This window comes from Apodemus sylvaticus, chromosome 6 (genome assembly GCF_947179515.1).
Source record: "Apodemus sylvaticus chromosome 6, mApoSyl1.1, whole genome shotgun sequence".
NCBI classification, from domain to species: Eukaryota; Metazoa; Chordata; class Mammalia; order Rodentia; family Muridae; genus Apodemus; species Apodemus sylvaticus.
The window spans coordinates 23,565,233-23,586,847 of record NC_067477.1 but is presented as its reverse complement, the minus strand read 5'-3'; the positions used below and the strand labels follow the sequence as shown (position 1 = coordinate 23,586,847).

General features: G+C 43.1%; 1 protein-coding gene across 1 annotated transcript in view; it reads left to right on the top strand.

Annotated features, from left to right (window-relative positions):
- The window catches only part of Ttc8 (tetratricopeptide repeat domain 8), a 56,752-nt gene extending 35,588 nt beyond the window's left edge, over positions 1-21,164 (top strand). Inside the window, exons 9-14 of the mRNA XM_052185271.1 lie at positions 883-993; positions 13,198-13,337; positions 14,763-14,937; positions 15,248-15,370; positions 18,467-18,550; positions 20,764-21,164. Of these exons, the coding sequence (XP_052041231.1) occupies positions 883-993; positions 13,198-13,337; positions 14,763-14,937; positions 15,248-15,370; positions 18,467-18,550; positions 20,764-20,880 (750 nt within the window). The 3' untranslated portion in view covers positions 20,881-21,164. The remainder of the gene's footprint in view (positions 1-882; positions 994-13,197; positions 13,338-14,762; positions 14,938-15,247; positions 15,371-18,466; positions 18,551-20,763) is intronic.
- The last annotated feature ends 451 nt before the right edge of the window (positions 21,165-21,615 follow it).

The following is a 21,615-nucleotide window of genomic DNA, read 5'->3' as shown; positions in this document are numbered from 1 at the left end:
AACATGTGCTTTGCAATTTGACGGTGGGCTGTGGGGTGGGGAAGGAGGAGTGGGGGGGTTGACACCCTGATTGGGGCTTCCCCTTCCAAGGGGAATGGGGTTGGACTTGTGTGAGGGGGTACTGGGAGGAGAAGGGCTGATACTGGGTTGTAAAGTGAATAAATAAATTGAATAAAACAACAACAACAAAGAAGGAATGAGCTTTGAGCAGGAGTGTAAGTGCTGGAAGGGAGGGGGGATCTGAGCTGCTGTCCTCTGGGTGGACCACGGCCATGGCAATCAGGATCAGCACTCAGGGTTACCTGTATAAGACTAAGCTTAAGATCGGTCTCGAAAAACAAAATAAAACAAAACAAAACAAAAATCGGTCAGTCATGGGCTGAAGAGGGGACCTCCATCCTGCTGAACTCTGGCTACTGGTGTGTTCTAGGGGGGAGGCAATCTTTGTCTTCAGTTGCATATCCACTGGTGAGCCCAGCAGACTCCAGTGGGTAGCTCGAACCCCTTAGCAAGTCCATTACCCCAGATGAACACAGTGGGCCAAGAAACAAAACAAAAAGACATGTATATCAGAAAAGGATTTACAGGGAGTGGAGGGTCGGTGCGGACAGGAGCGAGATAGTCCCCTCACCCTTTCTTCTTGTCACCCAGTTTGTGTGACAATAATAACCTCACAGGAAACATTTCTTGGGATGATAAATTTTTTGTACAACCTTCGCAGATAAACTTTAAAGTCATTATTAGAATCTAATTATGTACATGGAAAATTCTTACTGTAATTTCTGGGAGATAATTTGTTTCTAATCAATAATTAAAAATTTGTCATGCAAATGCTATTATTTGAAGAACCCATAATCTTATTGAAATACATCTTGCTTTTAGGTTTATATCATATTGGATCAACCTGTGACTGCTTTAAATCTATTCAAACAAGGCTTAGATAAGTTTCCAGGAGAGGTGACCCTGCTTTGTGGAATTGCCAGGATTTATGAGGTAAGGTTCATATTATTTTAAAAGTTGGTATAAAATTGAGGTTATATGCTGCTTTAAAAAGCTCATAGGCCCTTGGGGGTGCTAGTAGGGAGCACAGCTTATAAAATTAAGATTGCTGGCCATGATTCAGCAGAACAATGAGAGGTTTTGCTGTATGTTTAATTCAGCTAGGTTTTTATAATGAAATATTTTAGAGACCCATAGGGCAATGATACAGGACAGGAATTTAGCTTATTTCTCCTGTGTGGGTAGCCTGTTATCTCAGCATACTTAGCAATCCTTTCCCAAGAACCGTAATGTCAAATATCAGTTTTTCCCATTTCATGTGGTTTGAGCTTTCATTAGCTTATTGTACAGCCTCCAATCTCATACTGGCTACATTTCTATAGTTTTCTAATGGCGCCTGGTAGGTGTGCCTTATCAGGATTGCCTTCAGAGTTAGAACTCTTACTTATTCCTATACAGTTTTAGATTCATGTTCTCAGATACCATAGAAAGTTTCCATCACGTTCTCTTCCTTGCTAATTCTGATAGCATCGCAATGATCCTGAGGCTAGGTTAGCCAGTCCTCCTCCTGGCTTTTCCTTTTACAGTTGAAAATTTTTCTCTCTGCTCTTCCATATTGATTTTAAAAGACTGATGCCTCAAGAACTGTTTTCTTTTTTTAATCCTTGCTGGCATAAGGACTAGGTTTTTAGTTATTATTTAATCGTGGGGTGGGCAGGTAGGCTGACTTTCTTTCCATTCTCAAGTATGATACAACTCTCCAGGTTTTTTTTTTTTCATTCCTCTTTGTCCTCCAGTGAATATTTTGTTATTATTTCCAGAAAGGGATTGTGTTGGTAGTCACCAAGCCATGCTAAAATTCAGTGCTTTAGTAAAGACTCTCAAAACACAGCATGCAATGGCCTCACAAGGCACTGAGTTTTATTGGAGTTACCTACAGAAGTATAGATGAAGGGTTACTTACAGGGACAGGAATGACTCAAAGATGGCTGCATGACCAAGGTCCACAGCAGTATGGGTGTCATCTCACAAAGGAAACTGAGAGCATGCCACCAATCTTCAGCCAGGCAGCTCCAGTGGTTGGGCTCTTCCAAGATAGCTCAGCTGATGTCTGCTCCTCAGGGTGGCTTGGCTGACGCATTGCATGAGCCTCTCCTAGGCAGCTCAGCCTGTCTAAGAGTGCTTTACAGTGTATGTATGCTCCAGGAACCTAATGCATCTGGTCAGTTTCAGGGACTTCCTGAAGCCTTCAAATTGTTTCCTTCTTGAGCTTAATAAGCTTCCCTGCAGGATGGAAAGTTTCACCTCTGTTGAGAACATCCTGTGTCTTAATGAGCTTCCCCTCAGGGTAGAGTCACAACACAAGGAGCACACTTAATTCTCCCAGCAACAAGTCATGACAGCTCCTGCAGACTGTTGTCTACAAGGAATCTCATTAGAGATTGTGTGTGGACACCACATGCCTATCATGTACCGGGTTTTCCAGACTCTTGTACAGTTACCAGGTATCAGCACAAACCACATGGTACAAACAGTGTCACATTAGCAAGCTATTCTTGTCATCTGGGGAAAGTTTATATGAGAGCAGGAATCAGCTGAGTTCCCCAGTGCAAACCTTTCTAAGAATAGCAGTCTCAGGTCTTCTGTTAACTCTCTCCTGCATACATGTATTCCTAGTATGAATGGATATATTACTATGAATGGATGTACTACTATGAATGAAATATAATTTCTGTTTGATAGCAGTGAATAGGAGTGTATTACTTTTAAAAGCTAGTTTGATAGTAGCCACTCTTTAAGTTTTAAGACCTTGTCCATAGATTCTCTTAAATATCTTTTTATAAATAAAATAATCATCTGTTTATGTAGTTTTGATATTTTATTTTACAGGTTTCTTAGAACTTTTAATATGATATTGAACAAACACATTCCTATTTTCTTTAAATTCATTGGAAGACAATAACTTGTAGTATTGGTTAAAAAAAGTAGAAGAGATTGAGGGTTGCTATATCTAGGCAATAGCATGTGAATTTTTTGTTTTCTTATATTTTCTATATTTTCCAAATTTTGTATGAGAGACATGAATTCTTTGTTTTGTTTGTTTGATTTTATTTCTTGAAACAGGTCCTCATAATGTCAAACAGGTTGCCGTTGAACATGGGGTGATTCTCTAGGTCTGGGGGTACAGGGGCAGGCTACCATACCCTACTAAGGAGTTACAGTTTGAATGGAAATAAATCCTTTTCAGATTATCTAGAAAAAAGTTTTCTTTTTGAAACATAACTTTAATATATACATACAAAGAAGACAATGACCCATTTAAACAAACACTGGCAATATTTGTATCTTTTCTTGTTGTGACTTTAAATAAATGGAATGTAAATAGACCTTTGACCAAGATGCTTAGAAAGAAAATAAAATAGAGCCACCTTCTGAAGCCAGGGGAATTCTTGCTGCTGACAGTGGTGGTGACCTTTGGGGGGTGATTAAATGGTTGAACCTGCTTTTTGCATCTCTCAGAGCCTTCATCCTTCTCTTTTTGGCAGAAGGTGCTAGCAGAAAGAGATAGGAAACTGCTAACATCTTCAATGCATGGTGCTGTACAGAAGAATTCCATCTGTGCCTGTCTGTTGTAGACACTGTTGCTAAGGCTGGGATGGGCCATGGCTCTGGAACAGATTGGCTTGTTTTTTTTTTTTTTTTTTTTTTGTTGTTGTTGTTGTTGTTGTTGTTTTTCCTTTGTGTCAGGCTTCCTGACTGGCCTTCAATTCTCCATCCTCCTGCCTCCATCTCTAGAGTGCTGGGATTGCCATTGTATACCACCACACCCAGTGGTCCTATAGATTAGTCTTTCAGCGGCTACATTCTGCCCTTCATTCCTCAGAGTGGAGTCTGTAACAGTGGGGGAAAGATGTAGAGAAGAAAGCGGCCCACCAGAGGCAACGGCATAGAGTAGAAATGGTAACATGTCCTGTCTCCCCATTGACATTACAATTTATTCTGCCAAATCTTATCACACCAAAGCCAGATTTCTAGAGGATTCCTTTTCTCTGTGTAACAGTGATTTGAGAGACAGTTAGCCAAGTTCTGAGTTTTCAGCTATAATGTGTTTACCTCTGAGGACTTCGCTTTTCTCTGGGGGTCTCTCCATTCCTCACGTTCATTTCCTGTGGCTGCGGCCATTCCGCCACGGGCCTGGATGCTCCGTTTTGCATTGACATGTTGGACTGCCTCGGCTTTCTCATATTTTTGTTGAACTTTTTGATGCTTTTGACTTTTTTTTTTTTGAGGCATTTTAATAGAAAGGCCCTCATTTCAACTGTTCTTTGCTGGAGATATTATTCTTGTGCCCTTTCAACTTCATTGTGTGTGAAAACTTGCCTTGGGCATATATATATAAGAGGTGTAGGACAGACCTTTTTCCTGCTGTAGTTTAAGTTCTGGAAAGCAGGACACAGGCTTTTATATTTGATCACACACTTGCTGTTTGGAGCAGAACCACTCCAGTATTCATGTTCTTAAGCAATTTGCAATTTTACTTCAAATAATCCAACTGTAAGTGTAGTTCATGTTTCATGATTTGGCTCAGAAATAACCAATTTAAAAGTCACTAATAATAAGCTTATTACACTCTTGAGGTTATGGAAGTGTTATTTTCAGTCTCTGTTATTAAAATCTGCTCTAGAACTATTATAATTTAACCAATTCTGATACAGGAAAAAACTTAAGTAACAAAAGAGAGTCCATATGAAAATTTAGGATGTGACAAAGACTGGCTGTTAAGTCAATTGGGTTATTAGATTATTAATTAAATAGTTTCAAAATAGAGTAAATGAGGAAATATTTCTTGTAGTGAAAGAATTATTTCAGCCAGATTTAAATTGTGTATCCGTTTGTATACATGTATATACACATGTGTGTGAAGCCAGTGGTCAACCTTACTGTCAATCCTTAGGAACCATAAACTTGTTTTTGCGACTTGGGCTCTTTAACTAGTCTAGCCCGGCCATTTGCTAGCCCTACTGGCTAACAAGCCCCAGGAATCCACCTCTACCCCCCTCCCCAATGCTTGCATTGCACACATTTGCCACCATGTCTGACTTTTCCATGTGACTTCTGGGTATTGAACTCAGGACCTCAGTGTTCTGCAACAGGAATTTTACTGAGCTAGCCATCTCTCTAGTCTCAGGTTTAAACCTTCTAAAAAGTTAAAACCTCAAAACATGAAACTATTCTAGTTTCTTTCTCGTTGCTGTGATAAAATATCCTGACCAAAATAGCTTAGGGAAGAAGTTTATTCAGTTTACAATCCCAGTATCCAACTCATCACTGTGGGGAAGTCAAGGCAGGAAGTCAAGAAGGAAGGCATAAGCAGCAGGCATAAGCACGTCCCCACTTGCTCTCATCCAGCTGTCTCCTCTCCTTAGGACCCCGTGCCTAGGGAATGGTGCTTCCCACAGTGCCCTGGATTATCCCTGTAGCAATAGTCAACACAGTTCCCCCACAGACATCCCATGGGATAACCTGATCTAGATAAATCTTTATTAAGAATTATCTTCCCAGGTGATTTCCCCAGTTCTGTCAAATTGATAGTTAAAACCATCCAGCAAAGGAACTGTGAAAATTTCAGAAAAAAAAAACCCAGACGTATTTTTTAAAAAATTTACTTAGTTATTTTTATGTGTATGGGTGTTTTTACCTGCAGATAAGGCCATGCACCACAGTTCATGATCGATGCCCACGGCCAGAAAAGGGTTACAGATCCTCTTGTGAGCCATCATCTGGGTACTGGGACTGGAACTCATGTCCTCTGGAAAAGCATCAGTGCTCTTTCTTACATGAGAAGAATCTTTTTTAAATAAAACCAATTCATAAAGCCACAACAGCAAAGACTGATATTTGCAAACTTTTACTTCCTATATAGATTCCCTATATATGAAAGCCAAGCATAGTGGTGCATGCCTTTAATCCCAGCACTGGGAAGCCAGAGGTAGGTGGAACTCTGTGATCCTGAAAAAAAAATCCTATGTAACAAAAATTAAAATGTAAGTAAAATCAAACTAAAAGGTTAAAATATCAACCAGTGAAATGCCTGTCATGCCTGGGACAGATGACAGGTGACATGTGACTGTCAGGTAGGTATGGTGGTCCTCACAAAATATCCCCTCTTAATCTTGAGCTCTGCAGCTTCCCAAAAAGAGCCGAATATGTTTCTGTTCAGTATAAGCTACCCTGCATGTGTTGTTTTATTATAGCAGCACACAATGCCAATAACAAAAGGGCAAAAGGCAGGCTAGCTCAGAAAATAGACAAAGGTCACAAATTGGCAGTTCACAGAGAAGCACGTACGATGTCTCATACATTAAATGCCCAATCTCCGTCAGAATTAAACGCTAAGCCAGCCGTATGCCACTTCCACTTGATTGGATTGGCAGAGGTGACGAAGTTCCACAGAACCTAGGCTGTCAAGGGCGTGAGGAAACAGATTCAGTGTCTGCACACTGTTGATGAGAGTGTGTCTTTCTGCTGCCCACCTGGAAACCGTTTGCAGTTACCGAGGAGACTGCACACCTGGTTGCAAACCTGGTTCTTCTCTGGCCAGTTTTACTTCTGGGACTATCCCACCATGGTGTGCAGATTTTATACCCTGTTCTTTTGGTTAAAAATGTAAAGAAACTAACGTTCATCAAAAGGGCCTGGGTAATTTGTGATCTATGTGACCATGAAACGTGACTGTGTAGAAATAAAAACAACGATGCAAATGCCTGTTTTAGTGCCAAAACATGATGTGCACATACAGTCCCAGCACCGGGGAGGTAGTGAGGGGAAGATTTCCAGAACTTGATAGCCAGCCCATCTAGCCAAACCAGTGAGCTCCAGCTTCCAAGAGACCTTTCCTTGGGATAAAAACAAGGTGAAGAGCATTAAAGTCAGCCAGCATTGACATCTGGACTCCACGTGTGCACACATGTGCAGATAAATGTGTATACAAATACACCACACACAAGAAAGAAAATGTGCTCTGGTTGGCAGTGAGCACTTCACTGAGAAAGAACAGTGCGTCAGCTTCAGGCCTTGGTTTTTTAGTACCTGCAGCACAGCTTAACCAGGACTCTCAGACCAATGAGCTGCCCTGTCTCAACAACCAAAGCGGCTGGTGCTTGAAGAACGGCAGCTAAAGTTGACTCGTGGCCCCCATGTGCATGCCCATATATGTGCACATGAGTGCATCTCTACACATAATACACATACAATAATACATACACATGCACACACATATGCGTAGAGACACAGAAAACCCATTTTCACATTTGAACATCTCTGACATTGGAGTGCGTGCTACATTACATAGCATATTTCCTTTCATTGCCATATAGTCACTGCACAGAGTAATGGGTTTCACCATGACATGCTCATGCATTTGTATCATGAACTTTGATCTTATTTACCACCCCGTCAATCTCTTAAGTCTTCCCTCCTCCTTCCTGCTAATTGCATGGGGAAAAAAACATGCCTGTGTTTCTGGGCCTGGCTTCTTTTCCTTAACATGATGGCCTCCACTTCTGCCTGTTTTCCTGAAAATGGCATAATTTTGTCTTCTTAACAGCTGAATACTACTCCATTGCATTTATATATACCACAGTTTCTTTTGATCCCTGTAGCCAAATGGCAACTGTTGTGTAGTTTTTCTCACCTACAGCTCTTGGGAGAACCTGACAATTATTCCAGTTAGCCAACATGGTGAACATGGTAATTATCTCTGACTGTTGCCTGAAAGCTTTTGTTGACACCTGCTGGTTAGAGCCAGAAAGCACAGGCATCAGCCTTGCAAAAACTGTCAGGAGCTTGGAAGAGCAGTGATGGGGAGCACTTTCAAGGAACACTTTTAAGGAGCACTGCAGAAAACCTTCAACTGTCTTCATCACTAAAAGATGAGAAGTATTTAAGGCCGAAGATGTGTGCATTGGTCTGAGATGCTCATTCTACACTATGTGCCTGTCAAGGCTGCACATAGCGTCCCGCAAACATATAGAATCATTAATAAATTTTGAAAAGCCAAGCACCAAGTGCACAGGCAGTACTGTTTTGAAAAATCTGGACAGGGATAACCAAGTGAAAAGAGGATTTGGAAGAACTTGACTCCCCATGTGAAAGAACTTACTTTACCTATTATATGTATAAAGTATGCAAATGTAGTCTAGGCGTACCATCCTGGTCTACATCAATCTTGTATCTAAAACAAGTCCTATGTTTAAAGAAGCAACTATGTGGTGGTTCAAACCTAACATAAATAAGAGTCTTCCGGTGAAAAGAACAAGTGTGTGGGTGACAGTGAATGCCATGTGACTTGAGAGACAGAAGAGAGAGGTCTGTGTGAAGTTAGACTAAGCCAGGTTCCCATGGAGGATGGACTGGACCCTGAGATAGACTTAAGCGGTGGTAACCTTTATTAATAATATCTGTTGAACCAGATGTGCTGACATTTGGCTGTAGTCTACCTACTTAGGAAACTGAGGGAGGGGTTAGCTCAAGCCCTGGGTCAAGCCCAGAGTGAGAATCACAGTGAGATTATACCTCAGATTTTAATAAAATTAGTGTTAGATCACAGGTGTCCCACCTTGGAACTCAGGCCACACCCCTCTCAGCTCTGGGACAGAGCTGACAAAGTGACTTGTGCAGGACTGAAAGTGAATTCGGTCCCCTCCCTTCCACTTACTGCTGTGAGCAAGCCCAGCACCCCCAGTTCCTAGACGTAGGACAGCCATGAATCTGTACTTTTACCTAGTGCCTTCCCTTCTCGTGTCTCCTGGAACGCAGCCCAGGCCAGCTTAGGTCTCAAGCTAACCCACCCCATCCCACGCCCGAGAACCTGCAAGAGTCAGGAACCACCTTTGTCCTTGGAAACTGGTGGTTCTTTTCCTCCAGGACCCTCGGCATGCTGTTTGTGTTGGGCATTTCTCCTAATGGAGCCCCCCGGGGGAAACGGAAGACTTCCCTTTAGTACTGCATGACATTGCCCCTGGGTGATGCAGTCTCTCCCCATGCTCTCCCAGTAGTGGCTTTCCCTCAACTGTCCCTCATCACCCTGACTTCCCCCCCTAATAAAGGTCATCTAAAGAGTCATTCACATTGGCTCCTTTCTGCAAACCTGATTTTCATAAGTCTGAGCAATTAAAGACCTTTATCTGTGATCACTACCATTTTTTTTTTTTTTAGATTAGGAATGACTAGAAATGTTTTTATTGACAGTTTTTAGAGCTAAAGTGGTCAGACCCAGCTCCACACTCTTGAGTTCATAAAATCCAATGCATGTTCTTCAAGTTCAGATGACATAGCAGTGGTAGGAAATAAGAAACTTCTCTCCAGGTTGCTGTGAGCTTTCCAGTTGCCCTTGTGAGCTTTCCAGTTGCCCTTGTTGCATGTCCCTTAGGACGTGCTCATAAGTTTTGTAACCACTAACATCCTGAAGTGCTATCCATTTGGAGGACTACCAGAGCCAGAGGATCCTAAGAGACACAGTGCAAAGCTTGGCCATGAATCCACACCCCACTTCTCTATTCCTTTATTTATTTATTTATTTTTTGCTTTGAACTTTTTTGCATTTTTATTAGATATTTTCTTTATTTACACTTCTTTTTTCTCCTTTTTTAAAATTTGAATATCATCTTCATTTACATTGCCAATGGTAAAACCTTTCCCAATATCCCCCCTGCCCTAAGTTCCCCAACCCCTCCCCCTCCTTCTTCCCCCTACCTCCACATATATGCCCCTCTACCCAACACACTCCCCCTCCCCCCCCAGGTTTCCCTTTGTTGGGGCCTCTGTTGAGCCTTTACCTGACCAAGGACCATTCCTCCCACTGATGCCCAACAAGGCCTTCCTCTGCCACATTTTTGGCTGGAACCATGTGTGACCCTTGGTTGATGGTTCAGTCCCTAGGAGTCTTGGGGTGTCTGGGTTGCCGAAATCATTGTTCTTCCCATGGGGCTGTAAGCCCCTTCAGCTCTTTTGGACCACCCTCCAGCTCCTCCATTGGGGACCCCATGCCTCTGTATTTTTAAGTTTCTGGCAGGGACTCTCTGGAGACAACTGTTGCATGCTCCTTTTGGTATACACTTCTTGTCATCCTTAGTAGTGTCGGGGTTTGGTGACTGTTTATAGGATGAATCCCCAGGTAGGGCAGTCTCTGGGTGGCCTTTACTTCAGTCTCTGCTCCACACATTGTCTCCCTTATTGCTCCTGTGAGTATTTTGTTCCCTTTCTTAGAGGAACCAAAGCACCCTTAAGTTCTTCTTCTTGAGCTTCCTGTGTTGGGTGAATTGTAACTTGTTTATTTTGAGCTTTTGGGCTAACTTCCGCTTATTAGCAAGTGCATACCATGTGTGATCCTTTGTGACTGGGATACCTCGCTCAGGATGACACTTTCTAGTTCCATCCATTTGCCTAAGAATTTCATAAATTCATTGTTTTTTAATAGCTGAATAGTACTCCATTGTGTATATATACCACAGTTTCTGTATCCATTCCTCTGTTGAGGGATATCTGGGTTCTTTCCAGCTTTCCGGCTATAATAAATAAGGCAGCAATGAACATAGTGGAGCATGTGTCCTTATTACATGTAGGAGCATCTTCTGGGTATATGCTCAGGAGTGGTATAGCTGGGTCAGCAGGTAGTACTATGCCTAATTTTCTGAGGAATTGCCAAACTGATTTCCAGAGTGGTTTTACCAGCCTGCAACCCCACTAGCAATAGAGAAGTGTTCTTCTTTCTCCACATCCTCTCCAGCAACTGCTGTACCCTGAGTTTTTCATCTTAGCCATTCTGACTGGTGTAAGGTAGAATCTCAGTGTTGTTTTGATTTGCATTTCCCTAATAACTAAGGATGTTGAACATTTCTTTAGGTGCTTTAGGGCCATTTGAGTTTCCTCAGTTGAGAATTCCCTGTTTAGCTCTGTACCCCAATTTTTAATAGGGTTATTTGACTCTCTGGAGACTAATTTCTTGAGTTCTTTGTATACATTGGATATTAGCCCTGTATCAGATATAGGGTTAGTAAAGATCTTTTCCCAATTTGTTGGTTGCCGTTTTGTCCTATTGACTGTGTCCTTTGCCTTACAGAAGCTTTGCATTTTATGAGGTCCCGTTTGTCAATTCTTGTTCTTAGAGCATAAGTCATTGGTGTTCTGTTCAGTAACTTTTCCCTTGTGCCCATGTATTCAAGATTCGTCCCCACTTTCTCCTCTATAAGCTTCAGTGTGTCTGGTTTTATGTGTAGATCCTTGATCTACTTGGACTTGAGCTTTGTACAAGTAGATAAGAATGGGTCGATTTGCATTTTTCTGCGTGCAGACCTCCACTTGATCCAGCACCATTTGATAGAAATGCTGTCTTTTTTCCCCACTGGATGTTTTTAGCTCCTTTGCCAAATATCAAGTGACCATATGAATTTGAGAATTGCTCTTTCTAGATCTATGAAAAATTGATTTGGGATTTTGATGGGGATTGCATTGAATCCGTAGATTGCTTTCGGCAAGGTGGCCATTTTTACTCTATTGATCCTGCCAATCCATGAACATGAGAGATCTTTCTACCTTCTGAGACTTTCTTCTAATTTCTTTCTTCAGAGGCATCTTTCACTTGCTTCATTAGGGTCACACTTAGGTATGACATATTGTTTGAGACTATTGTGAAGAGTGTCGTTTCCCTAATTTCTTTCTCCTCTTGTTTATCCTTTGAGTAGAGGAAAGCTACCGATTTGCTTGAGTTAATTTTATATCCAGCCACTTTGCTGAAGTTGTTTATCAGCTTTAGAAGTTCTCTGGTGGAAGTCTTGGGGTTACTTAAGTATACTATCATATCATCTGCAAATAGTGATATTTTGACTTCTTCCTTTCCAATTTGTATACCTTTGACCTCCTTTTGCTGCCTGATTGCTCTGGCTAGGACAAGTACTATATTGAATAGATAGGGAGAGAGTGGGCAGCCTTGTCTGGTCCCCGATTTTAGTGGAATTGCTTCAAGTTTCTCTCCATTTAACTTGATGTTGGCTACCGGTTTGCAGTATATTGCTTTCATTTTGTTTAGGTATGGGCCTTGGATTCCCGATCTCTCCAAGACTTTTATAATGAAGGGATGCTAGATTTTGTCAAAAGCCTTTTCAGCATCTAATGAAATGACCATGTGGTTTTTTTTCCTTTAGTTTGTTTATGTAGTGGATTACATTGACAGATTTCCGTATATTGAACCATCCCTGCATCCCTGGGATGAAGCCTACCTGACCATGCTGAATTATAGTTTTGATGCATTCTTGGATTCGGTTGGCCAGGATTTTGTTCAGTGTTTTTGCATCAATGTTCATAAGGGAGATTGGTCTGAAGTTCTCCATCCTTGTTTGGTCTGTTTGGTTTAGGTATAAACATTATTGTGGCTTCATAGAATGAGTTGGGGGATCACTACCATTTTTATAAATGTATACATTAGCTACAGAGGCTCCTTTGGTTTTTACCTATTATGTATTTCTAAACTTGGGCTGGGTTGCTTTTGTTTCTTTCCTAGACCAGGTTCTTCTTATGTCTTGTCTTCCATATCTGGAATGCCCTAAGTCAGCCACCAGGGGATTTCTTAAACACGATGCAGTCTCATTGTGCTGTGCCTCTGGGCACTGTCCCTTTTCTCAGGTTATAGGGCCTCAGCTGCCTCTCTGGTCTCCTGGGCACTACCTCCTTTCCGGGCTTACTTGGGAATGCTTCTTGTAAATGTTTTCATTTTAGGCTTGTGTGGTTTGGTCTCTCTGCCAAGTGATACTGTCCCCACAGATGCTGGCTCCAACATCTCATTTCATTTGCATCTCTGTCAGACACGGCCTCTTCCAAGGTGACCATTAACAAGCAGCCCTGGCTCCCTTGCTCTGCTCACCCTACCCTCTTTCTTTACATCACATACCCTTCCCTGACATTATGTCCCATACTGACTCATTTGTTTGTCTTCTCCACCAGCTGTCACCTCCTTGGGGAGTGATGACTTCATGCTTTCGTTTGTATTTTGTCCCTGCCATCTAGAACAGAGTCAGACATATGGCTGACTGGAAATAATAAATATTTGTTGAATGAATGAACTTAAATTGGTCATTAAAAAGGAAAAGCAGGTCCTTGTCCAGTGTTACTAACATGTCGCTCTTCTCTCTGGATGGGGGACAGGAGATGAACAATAGTTCATCTGCAGCAGAATACTACAAAGAAGTTCTCAAACAAGACAATACTCACGTGGAAGCCATTGCCTGCATTGGAAGCAACCACTTTTATTCTGACCAGCCGGAAGTTGCCCTCAGGTTTTACAGGTGGGCCTTACACTGCATCCGCAGAAATAGTTGGTGAAACAGTGGAGGTTGAGGGGGGTGAAACAAAAATGCAGAATTATGCATTCTCCATAGGCCACCAGTGTATATAAGTCTAGGAACTGCATCTCAGCTGCTCTCTGAGGATCTGAGTGGTATTCAGTACTCCGGGGGTGTGTGGGCTGGCGCCCTGGAGAAACATGCCTGCAGGGCCAAGCTCACATTTTAGTTCAGGGTGGGTGCCTGCTCGTCATCAAGAAACAACAGAAGCTAAATAGCTACTTAAACTAATTCTTGTCCCTGCCTCTGAATACCACAAAACCTAAAGAGGCGAGGCTGAAACAGAAAGGGATTTGCAGTTTCTCTGTGTTCAGAACCTTGAGGAGGAGGACTTAAAACAGGGTCACCTCTTTGTGAGGTATTTCAGCTCTTTCCAAGTCTAAGAAAATTGTGGTCTCTGGTTCTGTTTAATCACATACTTATTTTATCCTGCATGAGGCTTCTAAAATGCATTTTCAAACATCCACTATTTATTTGTGTGTAGGCCTGGATAAGGTGTATGCACCATGCCATACTGTGAAGTTTGAAAGATGTGAGTCCCAGGGACCCAACACAGGCCCTCAGGCTTGGAGACAGACAGACAGCTTTACCTACTAAGCCGTCCCTCTGGCCCCTGAAGTTCATTTTTACCCAGTGGCTTCAGCCCTTGTAACACATAGGAGCAGACTGGCAGCTGACAAGCCCTTCCCAGACACATGCCGAGAACATAAAATACAGAGGTGCCCTCCAGCACACATGCAGGCGGCAGTGCTCTGTCCCCAAAGTGGGTCACCGGCTTCTCACAGTCACTGGGCTGCCTTCTCCTCTGTGTGTGTGAACTCTGGGATTAATGATGTGTAGAAGCCAAGTGGGGCTCTTGAGCTGCCGTGGGAAAGCTAGTGGGGAACACTGAGAGCCACCTGCAGAGACATCTCCTGTGGCAGACCTCTGGCTGATCTGTTCCTTGCAGCCCAGACAGCAGACTCCAGGGTGCAACTGCAGGCCTAGTGGTAAACGGGGGGGGGGGGGGGGGGGGGGGGGGGGGGGGGGGGGGCATGCTCCTCAGGCTGGATCAGGCCTCAGGGAATTCCCTGCAGACTCTGAGGCCTCTGTAACACGCGTGAACTTGACTCTCTGTGGCCATTCCTCTCCCAGCTTTCTAATAAAGCTTTTGAAGTACAAACAATCAAACAAATACTTTTCCAATCTTGTCCCTGGACACACATCCTGTGACCAGTCGTAAGCATTGCTTTGAACATTTCCTGATATGTTTGTGTTAATGTTCTTTAGGGGTCCTAAAGTTCTTAGATGAATTCACTTCTAACTTTGAAAAACATGTTTCCATTTATAGTTAGTCTGAGAGCAAATTTTGTGTTCCTCCCTGAAAAGGCGCCTCTTGCAGATGGGGGTTTATAACTGCCAGCTTTTCAACAACCTGGGGCTGTGCTGCTTCTATGCCCAGCAGTATGATATGACTCTTACCTCGTTTGAACGGGCCCTGTCCCTGGCTGAAAACGAAGAGGAGGCAGCTGACGTCTGGTACAACCTGGGGCACATTGCTGTGGTATGTTGTATGTATGCTTCCCATTATGGATAAAGTCACCATAAGCTCCTGTGAAGAGATTCTCAGATCTCATAAATCCAACTGACAACTTAGACGTTTGTGGGAGTCATTTTATATCCTCAAGTTAAATCCACGCACCCACACTTGGCTGCCATGATTGGTGCTTGTTCTCTCCATGTAGCTAGGAAATGTCTCACGCAAAATGAGGGAGGCTGTGGCAGTGGGAAGGGCGTGGCTTCGTGTGTGTGTGTGTGTGTGTGTGTGTGTGTGTGTGTGTGTGTGTGTATAAACACGTGCTTTTTCTTTGCAGGGGATAGGAGATACCAACTTAGCCCATCAGTGCTTCAGGCTGGCCCTGGTCCACAACAACCACCACGCCGAGGCCTACAACAACCTAGCCGTGCTGGAGATGCGCAAGGGTCACATTGAACAGGTCGGAACTGCCACCGTCACAGAGGACAGTTGGCTTCCTTCAAAGGAAAGCTTGGCTGTCATTTTATGTGTTATGCTACTAGCTCTAGAGTCTCACAGGCCTGGGCCTGAATCCCAGCTCTCTCAAGTATTAGCTGTGTGGCCTCGGCCAAATCACTTCACCTCTCTGTTCCTGTCAGCACCTGAGTGGCTACCTTTCCAACCAGTCTTTTCTTCTTTCTTCTCTGCCCCCCCTGCACCCAGAGTATTCAGAAGCCCTGTCAGCCCTAACTCAACATGGTCCCTCTTCTCTAGCCCATGTTCATCTCTTTCCTGCACTCTCCCAGGTGCCTCAGAGCTGGTCTACCTTCTACACGCACATCCCTGTGGGGAACATTTTACCAACTGAGCTATGACCCCTCCCACCCCATTACCAGGGAGATACTGAATGACTTGATGAGTGAGCAAGTGAATGAATGAATGAATGAGTGAGTGAATAAAGCAGAGGTATGTAGAGGAATTGTAATCCAGCAACACTGATCACATCCAAAGACCTTCTAGGTCAGTGTGATCTGACTAGAATGCAGACACACTAGTACACACCCTAGTAATCCCTCTGGCTGGAATCCTTTAGTTCAAACCTATCAGAGAAAGATTTGACAGAATGAGTCAGAGGTAGGATATCCCTGACTCTCAGGAGAAGAGCTATTTAAACAGTCAGTTGGGGTCAGTGCAGTGACTGCAGTGAGCAGAGGTGAACTTGTTCCTGAGTTCTTGCAGTTCAGGGCAGGTCAGCAGAGGCAACTGAAGCCAGAGACTGAGAAGGAGCCAGAAGATTAGAACAAATTGCCAGAGTTAGGTTGAGGCCAAGCAGAGCAGTTCAGTGAGAGAAGCCCAATTGAATAGGTCAACTAAGAGAGGAGTTTGAGAACGTCTGAGTTGAACCAGCCAGCCAGAGTTCAGAAAGAACTAGGAAAGGGTGAGCTTATTCAGCAGTAAACCTCTGAGATGACAGTTACCTAGCAAGTAAAAGTGACTTTTACAGTAGCACATCCTCCTATGAATAGCCTAATGGATTTTGTTATAAAACAGTATTATTTTATTACTGCTTTGCTAAAATCCTCCAATTCCATCTGTTTACATCGGGACTAAAGCCCAGGCTTCCCGCTGAGGCCTGTGTGCCCCTATATTCTGGTCTCTACCTTTGAGACCACATCCCTGTGCCCTTTCCACACTGACTTCAGGTACATAAGCTATCCTGCCGCCCCACAAACACAGTGCTTTGTCTCCCTGCAGGCTTGTGCAGTGTCTCCTGGGTCTTTCAAGGACAAGTTTGTTTTCATCACTTGGGTCTTAAGTGCCATCGCCTTAGAAAAACCATCCAAATATCAGTCTAAGCAAAATCCCCTTCGGCACTAAAGCTCTCATGGCCCAGTACACTGCTTGCTGTGTTCTTCTCATTTTACCAGATATTGGTGTGTGGAAAACAGAGATTGTCGGCTGCTTGAAAGCAGAGACCTCATTTGTTATGTAACTTCTGCGTTCTCTGCACCAGAAACAGCACTGTTGTGTGGGAAGTCTAAGACAGTGTTCCTGGGAGGGGGGCGGGGGATGCTGGAGAGACGGCTCCATTAGTAAAGTGTTTGCATTTAAGCATGAGAAACCAGGTGGAGATCCCCAGCACACCACTGCAGCATGCATCTGTAGTAATTCTGTGAAGCAGTGTGTGTGTGTGTGTGTGTGTGTGTGTGTGTGTGTGTGTGTGATATGCTCAAGAATGTACACATTCATGGCACACACGTAGAGGTCAGAGGACACACAGGAGCTAGTTCTCCCTTTCCTTCTCTTCTACCCTCTGGGTTCTGGGAATCAAGCTCAGCTTACCAGGTAGCAAGTGTCCTTCCCTCTTGAGCCATCTGATGAGTCCACTGATTTCAGGTGTGTTTAAAAGTTTAATATTCACCTTGCAAAATCTAGTTTCTCTTGGATTATATGATTTTTTTCTTTTTTTCCATTAAAAAAAAAAAGGGATGGATTTGTCCTTAAGGTCATGGATACAAGTTTACAGCTTGGGGAGGGTTGTCCAGTGGCTCTGTATGAATTGCAGTGCACACCTAAGATCTCCTCTTATTCCACAGTCTCTGCAAAACATGATCCTATGAAATGTAATCTTAATTGTTATACATTGAGTACTCGAGCTGGCTAGTTTTATGTCAACTCGACAAAAGCTGGAGTCAACTGAAAGGAGGGAGCCTCAATTAGGAAAATGCCTCCATAAGGTCAGCTTCGGGTCATCTTCTTGACTGATGATTGGTGGGGGAGGCCCAGTCCATTGTGTGTGGTGATGTCCCTGTCCCTGGGCTGGTGGTCCTGGGTTCTATAAGAAGGCAGGCTGAGCGAGCCATGGGGAGCAGGCCGGTAAGAACATTCCTCCACGCCCATCATCAGCTCCTGCCTCCAGGTCTCTGCCCTGCTTGAGTTCCTGTCCTGACTTCCTTTTGTAATGGACTAGCCTGTGGAAGTCTGAGCCAACTAAATCCTGTCCTCCCCAGTTTGCTTTTGGTCATGGCATTTTATCCCAGCAATAGGAACCCTGCCTAGGACATTGTCACTTTCTGTTGCCATTTCACTTAGCAAACCGATCAGCAGGATAATAAGTGCTTTCTTGCCCTCAACCTGTACAGGACTGTGCACTTGGACATGTATCCTTTTTAAGTCGTTATTAGGGAGTTGATAACCAGAGCCTCCTGAGTCGATCACCAACAACAAGGCTTTAGTCAAGAAGACTTGTTTTAAGTATCGAGAAGATTATAGTTCAAATTGTGTATCATAGCGAAGTGCAAACTTAATGAGGCACTGCTTCTCAAATAACTTACATCTACTCTAAAACTTCACTTCTCTTATTCTCTCTTGATGTGTGCATTGCTGCTATAATTTTGCTGGTGTGTCTGTAGTAAGCTGTGTTCATTACATCATTGTATTTCCTGAGAATGTCATCCATACTTCCACAGGATCATTTCAAGGTCCTGGGCCAGGTTTTCTGTTTTAACGGAAAGACATCACAGACACTGTGCTGCCGGGCACTTACACGTCTGCCTTGTCTTCTTCTTCCCCATAGGCACGGGCGCTCTTACAAACTGCATCGTCTTTAGCACCCCATATGTACGAGCCGCATTTTAATTTCGCAACAGTCTCTGATAAGGTATTTTCTTCCTTTATTAATTTATCAGCTGACACATTCTTGATCTTTCTTGGTTTAAAAAATACAGATTGAATACAGCACTTTAAACCTTATCTTTCTGAACAGAAGGTTGATTTTTTTTTAAATCTGAAAGAAATGACTTTTTAAAAATCTTTATCGCAAATATCTTCACTTCAGGAGATTATGTAATAAACTTTATCACTGGGTATTGACTAAAACTCCAGTATAAATTGCAGAAGAAATCTCTGTATTTTAAAATACCACATTTAATCACTAAAGAAACACTTGTTAGATAATTCCTGGTTCAGGAAGGATTTGTAATCGACTTTTACAGCAAGGGAATCCTGTTTGTTATCTATAGATCGCATTTCCACCACACCTTCCTCAAGATGGTTATGAATTAACAATCATGAATACTGTTTAGTTATGAATAATATGGGGGAAGGGTAACTGTTAATATTCTGTTTCCAGTCATTTAATGTCCAGGAGCCAACAGGAAGGCTGAGCTGTTTTTGGTTTTGTTTTTCTTGAGGCTAGCCTTAGTTACTCTAGAACTCATTCTGTAGACCAGGCTGCTGGTCTCACACTCTCAGACATCCTCCTGCCTCTGCCTTCAGAGTGCTGGGATTAAAGGCGTGAGCCCCATGTTTGGGGACTGAGCTGTTTTTAATAAGACATGAACAAAGGAGCCAGGATGTCTCCACTTTACTGTGAAACCAAGTCTGTCTTGAGGATTAATAAACAGTTCAAATGTTTGTAATGTAAATACGGGGTCTTATTGACCAAAGACTTAAGCATGATGTTTTAATAGCCCGACTGCGAAACTATCCACACATGTCAGTTTTGAAAATGGAAGAAGCTCTCACTTGTCTCACAGTTTTAGGGAAAATTGCTAAGAACCAGCTCCTATTGGAGGTGCTACACCTGCCTTCTGGAATTCCCTCCAAAACCCCAGTGGTGTTTTTCACTTGAGCCTGTCTGTACTAAGCCCTGTGGTCTGCAGAGAAGACGCAGCAATGAATGAAACAGACAAAAGCTTGTACCTCATGATGCTTGAGTTCTTGTGGAACCTGAGACGCACAGCAGTTTCAAGGCCTCTGGAAGCTGGGATGGAGATACAAGTCTGGACAACCCTAGACACTGGAGACTAAGGCAGGGCCGCTAGTTCAAAGCTAGACCAGCAAGGACCCATCTCAACCAAACCCAGACAGCAGGGCCTTTAGGTGATGGCTCAGAGCACTTGATGCTCTTCCAAAGGTCCAGGAATTTGGCTCCCAGTGTCCACGGCAGGCTCCCAATGGCCTGTAACTCCAGCTCCAGGAGGCTCTGTGTCTCTGACTTTGACAGTACCTGCAGTCACAAACACATACACACTCACTCACACCTGCACATAATAAAAAATAATAAAAAAAATCACTCTGAAAAAATCCAAAACAAAGACACACGCTAGAGCCACGTGGCACCCTGAGCTCCCACACTGACACCCAGTTCCCAGGGCACCATCCATCCCCCACGGCTGGCACGCAGTTCCCAGGCACCTCTTCCAGGAAGGTCAGTGAGCTTTAATGACTCTTACCTCAAAGGATTCATATAAGGTAGTAATTTTACAATTACTGTAAAATAATTGCGTTGAAATGTTATGATTTTAAAAGGCAACCTTTTCAATCTGAAATACATAAATGTTGTGAAAAATCCATCAGAGTTGAATCATATAGATTTTTTTTGATACACTAATAATTTTCTGTCTTTTCAGAAGTATATACATGAATGAAGGTAGATATTTTTCTTTGGGACTGGACTTAAAACAGAATTAATTGAACATTAGAGATATCCTTTTATAAACTTCAAAATCAACTATCTTCCCAGTGTTATTGTGTTTAGTATCATCTGGAACCTCTCAGAGCATATCTTACATCTTAAGTTAATCTATCTGTTGGATAGATTTATTCTAGCTACATCAAGCTGGGTCTTTAGGTGTGCAAATTCTCTTTTATAACTTTGAGTACTATCAGTGACAGGGTTTCTGATTCATAATTAAACAACTATAACAGAGCACACATCATATAATTTTATTGTCCTCGTTTGTTTTTTTTCCCATGATGGATTTCTAATGTAGATGAGGTGGTTCTAAACTGTGGTTTATTTTTAAGAACCCTTCACAGTTTTCCAACACAGAAATCTTATTCGGGTCCATGACCTGGTATCTCTTCCAGATTGGAGATCTGCAGAGAAGCTACGTTGCGGCTCAGAAGTCTGAAGCCGCATTTCCTGAGCACGTGGACACGCAGCACTTAATCAAGCAGCTAAAGCAGCACTTTGCTATGCTCTGATCAGTCCTTGGACCAGACATGTCTCCCTGAAGGGCCTGCACACAGGGCAGAGAACGCACTGAGTGCGGGTGTATCAATAGTGTGCTGCAGACCTCATAAGGCAGGCATCCTACAAGACTGTAAACCAGACCCTGTTATAGGAACTCTGTTGTTTTATAAGGTAATTCCATAAAAATAGGATGTAAGCATTTCCTAGTTTTACTTTATCAATTAAAAAATTTATCAGATACAGACATTTTCAAAGAAGAATGTCATATGTGCTGGGCGCCCTCCTGCCATGCCCCTCCCCCACCAGCCCCCATGCCCCTCCCCCACCAGCCCCCATGCCCCTCCCCCACTAGTCCCCATTCCCCTACCCCATTAGTCCCCATGCCCCTCCCCCATTAGTCCCCATGCCTCCTCCCCCATTAGTCTCCTTTGATGCCTAGCCACTTTCATGTCACCTGTATGGACAAGATTTTAGGTATCTGAGTAAGATCTAGAAGCCACAGGTTAGAAAGGAAACACAATGTTTGATTTTCTGAGTCTAACTCAATTAGCTGCACATGCGTACTATAGTAGTTAGTATAGGCTGGTCATGAATTAAAATCCCCTGCCTCAGCCTCCTGAGAGCTGGGGTTACAGACAGGTGCCATCATGCCCAGGTGGCTCCAACATTTCTAAGGAGATGAAATCTCTCACAATGCATGGTAGATATTTGTATATAGTTGTTAAACATTTTCATGAACCTCATTT